Below are 6,613 nucleotides of genomic sequence, written 5' to 3'. Positions count from 1 at the left end.
AAGAAAGAAGAGAAGGAAAGGAAAAAGAAGGAGAAAAAGAAAAAGGAAGTCAAAGTGTCCAAGCCACATGGGATACGTCAAGTGGCGAGTCATCGGATGACGAAGAAGAACTATGCCACATCACTAGACACATGACACTGATGAAACATGAAAGTGACCATGAGACCTCAAGTGAGGAGGAAGAATCAAGTAGCGACGAATCTTCATCAAGTGAAGATGAGGTAATGGATTCTGCCAAAGTAAATTTTCTTTATAGAACTATTGCTTATCTTAAAAATGCTTTGGATAGATTGAAGTTTAAGATTAAGGCATTAAAGGAGGAACTTAGAACCGTTAGGAATCTTGCATGTGAATCTAGTGATTCGAGTGTAGTTAATGAGGAAAATACTAAGTTAAAGGATGAAGTCGTTGATTTAAGAAATTATTTAGAAAAATTTTCAAATGGGTCAAAATACCTCAATATGATCCTAAATAGTCAAAGAGCGGCTTATAACAAGGCTGGAATAGGATATAAGCCTAAAGAGTTTGCCTATATTTCTCTAGTAGGAAGACAAGGGTCACCCAACAAACCAATCACTAAGGGTAAAATAAGAAAAAACATGGGTCCCTAAGAAATATTTATTAAATGTTAGTGAATCTAGCTTTTGGATATCAAAGAGTGATGTGTTTCATGTTGTATAGGTAGGAACTCATGTTTACCAAACCAAATATGCTAAAGAAATTATTAAGAAATTTGGTTTGAAAAATACTAAGGTAACTTCTACTTCTATAGGAATAAATGTAAAATTAGATAGTGACTTGACATGCGCCTTGTATAATTATGAACTTAATCTTGCATGATAATGGGAAAGTCTTGAAAAGCCATTCCGGTTGATTCTTGCAGAACAAAAATTTTTCCAGAAATGATTTCAAGTTGCCCTCATAGTCGATCAAACGAAGTTTGACCGACGCATTTAGATCATTGGACTCTTGTGTTTGGTTTACAGGATCCATGATAAAAAGGATAATTTAATTAACGCAGAAACATTAAATTATACCTTTTCTTCGGACTGTTGTGAAGGATGTAGATGACCTCTTGATCTTTTGCTGTATTCCTCTCCTCTTTTCCACGAACGTTGTGTGGGCAATGATCCTTTGAGAATTTCTCCACCAGAATTCTACTCTCCGATTGCTAGCAAACTTTCCTTCATTCTCTTTATCTTGGAGAAAAGAGAAGAGGAAGAGTAGGTTGTGGCTGCCGACCAAAGAGGGTTTCCGGCCACCAAAAGGATTTGTTTCGTGTGTCTCTCAAACCCTTTGCAAATGATAGGCTCCCGCAAGTATACGGGCGTCGTCAAGTAATAAAAAGATCGAATCCACAGGGACCGTGGAATTACTTACTAGAAACTAGCACAAAAAGGAAAATAAACATTGTCACAAAACATAGGTTCGTATACAATAATTAGAACTTAGTAGCATGGTAAGTCTAGATAATAAAGTCTAGTCAGGGAATCATTATAACATGATAGTTTTAAACAACTACAACTAACAGGCAGATATAAAATATTTGCATGGCCAGGACTTTGTCAAGTCACCACCACACACATCTTTTCAGCCCTATCCCGCTGCCTCCTCTTGCTCAGTACCTGTTAATGGAATCTGCAATATAAGGAAGAAATCTATAAGCACAAAGCTTAGTAAGTTCCTTTCCTACTCACAAAATCCGAATGTCATTAAAAACATATCATTTCTGGCATACAACATAAAAGCACATTAACATTTCATAACATATACATTCAACATGTTAACCATTGCTGTTTCAAAATATGTTAACTTATTAGATAAACATAATCAACATCTTTGGGGTCCCCTGGCTTGTACCCATTCATTTCTCGCGCGCATTTCCTTCAAGTAAGTACGAGGTAGCTAGTCTCGACCTACCTGCATACTAGGTCTTCTCTAATGTCCTTCAACCTAGGGGCGTTCTTAAGGAGCCCATCCCTTGGATCCTTTTCAGGTTCCGGTACAAGCCTTTCATTAAAGTAAAATAACTTATACTTTCTTTTCATTTTTTTCATTTTTCTTTCATAACATGGTGAACATTCATATTTCATTTCATACATTTGGCATAAAGTATAACATAACATAACCCTATGGCTAATATCATTGGGTAGTCAACTTCGTTGGTTACGTTATAGTTTCAATTAACTTGGCCGAATGAGGATTCGGCTGAGGCTAGGGCCGAATGAGGATTCGGCTAGGTGAAGGCCGAATGGGTATTCGGCCGGTGATGGCTGAATGAGTATTCGGCTAGGTGCAGGCCGAATGGGTATTCAGCAATCCGAATGAGTATTCGGTCAGGTGCAGGCCGAATGGGTATTCGGCTGGTGATGGCCGAATGAGTATTCGGCTAGGTGAAAGCCGAATGGGTATTCGACAATCCGAATGAGTATTCGGCCAGGTGCTGGCCGAATGGGTATTCGGCTGGTGATGGCCGAATGAGTATTCGGCTAGGTGAAAGCCGAATGGATATTCGGCAATCCGAATGAGTATTCGGCCAGGTGCTGGCCGAATGGGTATTCGGCTGGTGATGGCCGAATGAGTATTCGGCTAGGTGAAAGCCGAATGAGTATTCGGAGTACCTTACCAAGTCCCGGTTGTCCAATTTCTCACCTATCACATGTAGACCGTTCACAATTTCTTTGAATCGTCCATGCATTTGACTCACAGTCTCATTTTGCCTCATGGTGAAATTTTGGAGTTGTTCAACTAGGAGATCCTTCTTTGCTCTTCTGGAGTCACTTGAACCCTCGTTGAGTTCAATAAGTTTCTCCCAGAGTTCCTTGGCCGAATTGAAAGGTCCAATTTTGCTTAGTTGATCTTTGGAGAGTCCACATTGCAAGGTGGTTGTGGCCTTTGCATTTGCTTGTGCCTTTTTGCATATCTCCTTTGTCCAACTTGTTGTAGGTAGAGGCTTTCCAGATTCATCTTTCGGGTTTTCGAAGCCATCTACAATACTAAACCAATTTTCAATATCGTTCATTAAGTAATATTCCATTCTACCTTTCCAATACGCGAAATCGTTGCCGTCGAAGTACGGTGGTCGTGCAGTGTTGTATCCCTCTTGAAACGCCATTTGTATTTCGGTTGAACGTTTGATCTTCCGAAACGAACCGGCTCTGATACCACTTGTTAGGATCGGTGCGTTCGCTAGAGGGGGGTGAATAGCATTTTTTGACTTTCTCTGCAAAGTTGTTAGCGGAAGCAAAAATATAAAGAATAGATTGCAAAGAACCAAACGCTAACCCGTTCGATTTACTTGGTATCCACCTCTACGAGGTGACTAATCCAAGGATCCAGACACACAGCCCGACGATTCCACTATGAGAAAAACTCTCCTTTTCGAATCACACTTCGAAGGCGGAGAAGCCCTCACAATCGATGTCTTCCTCGTACAAGATCTTTTATGAAGTAAAAGAGGAAGAACAGAGCTTTTTCAGAGATCAGAGAACAGTAAAGAAGATGAAGAAGCAATTATTAATTCTCTGCGACGTTAACCGCTCTTTTTATGAATTTCAGTGCCTCAGTCGACTGCCCCTAAGGCCAGTCGACTGATGGGCTTCAACGGGAATTAAATATGCATTTAATTCGCCAGTTGTCACCCCAACGGCAGTATATCAGTCGACTGCTCCATGGCCAGTCGACTGCTCCAGTCGACTGTCCACTCAACTGATTTTTCTGTGCTTATCTGTGTGTGCTACGGATCAACCCCAGTCGACTGCTGGTAGGGCCAGTCGACTGTCATAGCTGAAAACTTCCCTTTTCAGCTTTTCTTCACTCCTTAGCCTTGATGCAAGCCTTCAAACGTCTTCCACAAGCCTCGTGCTCTTCCTTGCACTAGCTTGAGACATTTCCCTCGACTTCATCGTGCTAAGACATCCTTGCCAAGAGGCCACGCCTCCGGGACTTCATCCTTGCCAAGAGGCCGCACCTCCGGGACTTCACCAATTGCCAAGAGGCTCCACTCCTGGGCTTTCCTGTGGACTCAAACCACACATGTTAGATAACACCACATTGCCTAACTTTGCTGATTTAGCTAAATATTAAAATCCAATCACTTGGGGCACGATTGCACCAACAGGAGTTAAGGGACGGTTTGGTGAAGCTGAATGGGAATAGGCAGAGCTGTAATAGTTAGAACAATCCTTGGATTGTGTCTGTCACAATTGTAGGATCGTGTACGCGCTAGAGGGGGGGATGAATAGCGCGTGTCGCTTTTATAAAATTTGTTCGTTCTGATCTATCAAAACTCGCAGCGGAATATTAGAACACAAAACACAAGGACCCGCGGATTTACTTGGTTCCTAACCCCCCAGGATTAGTACATCCAAGGCCTATGTACGGGAGGCGTCCGTCCACTAGTGGTCTTCTTTCCAAAGTTGTTCGGAGGCGAAGAAACCCGTCTTACAGTCCAAAAGTAATAACAAAGACAATAACTTTAAAGTAAGACAGAGTAAATGAAAAGAACCAAACTTGCCGTTCCAGAAGTCCTGAGCACCGCGCACTCCTCTTGGATCTTCCCCGGTAGCAAGCGTCTGGCCCCGTTCGCGTTTAGTAGAGGCTCTTGTCGGAAGAAAGGCGTATCAATTGTTGTCTCCAACTGCTGGTCGAAGCCTCCTTATATACTGTTCCTGAGTCGACTCAGATGCCCATCTGGATCGACTCCAGCTGACGTGGCAGATCAATTTTTATCGCTTCCGCCCATTATCCTGTCTGAGTCGACTCCAGTTGATGTGGCGTCAACTGCGATAAGTCTTGACTCTACGTCAGCCTGAGTCAACTCAAAACCTTATCTGAGTCGACTCCACTGCCGAGTCGACTCAAGTCTCCTTCTGAGTCGACTCAACTCAAGTTTGACCAGAGTTGACTTTGAGCTTGACTTTGCGTTAACTTTGCTTGCTTCACCTCTACTTTTCCCTCTTGCTTCCAGCTCCTGGTTCCTACAAGACAAGCATACAAACAAGCAAACAAAATAACCTAAAGTCTTACCTAGTGAGTCTAACTTCAGATCTAACTTCAGATTTCTACCGAAATCTTGGGTTAGTCTAACCCACTCCATTCTGGAGAATTCATGCCAATCAAGTCCTCCAGACTTGTTGGACTTGTGCTCGGCTCTGTCCTCGCCCCCCAGGATTTTTACTGCGGTTCGGTTCTCTCTAACCAACCCAAACTTCTGCTGCGACTCGGTCACCTAGACCAGCCCAGACTTCTACTGCGACTCGGTCACCTAGACCAGCCCAGACTTCACCTGGTGCACTTGACTCTGCACAAACTTCCGCCTGATCCTTCAAATCAGGACTTCCCTTTGCCTAGCCTACAACTAGGACTTTCCCTTGCTCAGCTTCACTCACCAGGACTTCCCTTGCCCGATGTCCAGATCAGGACTTCTACTGCGACTTCCACTGCCTAGTCTACCGACTAGGTCTTCTCGCTCACTTCCACACATCCAAACATCAAGTTCTGTTTGGATCACCCCTTGGTCAAACTGACCAGACTTAGGTGTATTGTCAAACATCGAAATTCTAGGCAAGATCTTAGTTCACCTTGCACCAACAACAATTTCTTCGTGGCCTACCTAAGTGAATATGGAGAAGAAAGGTAGTTTCATAAGGTCTGAGCTTCTGCATGGCAAGGACTGAAATGAGATGGTACTTGGTAAGCTCTTTTCTACTATCTTGGTCCATACTATGATGGCTTATAGCTACTTGAAGGACAAGGCTTTTGTATAGATGGTGAGGAATGCCGAGATTAATTAAAAATAGTGTTATTAGGGTGCCAGAAGTCTCTAGGGAAAATAAAGATGATGGATGTCCATAAAAGTTTCATTTTTGACACTGGGAGTTTATTAGAGGCTTTATTAGAGGCTAGTGATATTGGATTTTGGATCACTAGATTTTGAAACATCATCTGAAAGTGAAAGTGACAAGAATTCTGAATTTCTATAATTTTACTTGTATGTTGGTACTCTAGATGCTGAACAGACATGAAAATATATAGAGAGAAATCTAAATTGATGTATCTTAGTGGTTGAACATGCTATCCTGGATAGCTTGTGTTGCATTTAGTTCATTATAGATGCTAGAAAGTGTAGAATTGATTTCAATGGCTTTCTATTTATGTAACTTTATTTTTGGATGTTGTAGGTCAAAATTTTGGTAATTGATAATTGATTTGCCATTTAAATGTCCAAAATGCTCAGGCCAATTATTCTCTAAGAATTTAATGTCAAATTTGCTGATTGCTCTTTTTAGAAACTGATTTGTACTTGGCACATGGATATCATTTCATTATGGAATTTTAAAATTTCTACCACAAGTATTTGTATATTTCCTTATTTTCATTTTTACATGGCTGGAGGTTGATGTGGCAGATTTGTACGATAGAGAGATTGTTCGGTTTCATGGAATACCTGAGAGTATCATTGTGGATAAAGATCTGGATGTTACCACACGGTTCTAGCAGAGTCTGCAGCAAACACTGGATACAAAGCTATGCCTTAGTACAACCTTTCATCCATAGACAGACGGTTAGTCGGAGTGTACTGTTCAGACTCTGGAAGATTTACTAAGGGCCT

General features: G+C 41.8%; 1 protein-coding gene across 1 annotated transcript in view; it reads right to left on the bottom strand.

The window, feature by feature from the left end:
• LOC141842889 (uncharacterized) overlaps positions 1 to 3,115 on the bottom strand; it is a 6,552-nt gene extending 3,437 nt beyond the window's left edge. Inside the window, exons 1-2 of the mRNA XM_074730869.1 lie at positions 3,111 to 3,115; positions 2,627 to 2,996 (exon numbers count right to left, since the gene is read on the bottom strand). Of these exons, the coding sequence (XP_074586970.1) occupies positions 2,627 to 2,996; positions 3,111 to 3,115 (375 nt within the window). The remainder of the gene's footprint in view (positions 1 to 2,626; positions 2,997 to 3,110) is intronic.
• Between the last annotated feature and the right edge of the window lie 3,498 nt (positions 3,116 to 6,613).

The sequence above is a fragment of the Curcuma longa genome, chromosome 12 (assembly GCF_044706935.1).
Source record: "Curcuma longa cultivar G26 ecotype Majalengka, Jawa Barat chromosome 12, ITB_CL_G26_1.1, whole genome shotgun sequence".
Classification (NCBI taxonomy): Eukaryota; Viridiplantae; Streptophyta; class Magnoliopsida; order Zingiberales; family Zingiberaceae; genus Curcuma; species Curcuma longa.
This window is presented reverse-complemented; position numbering and strand designations above follow the sequence as displayed.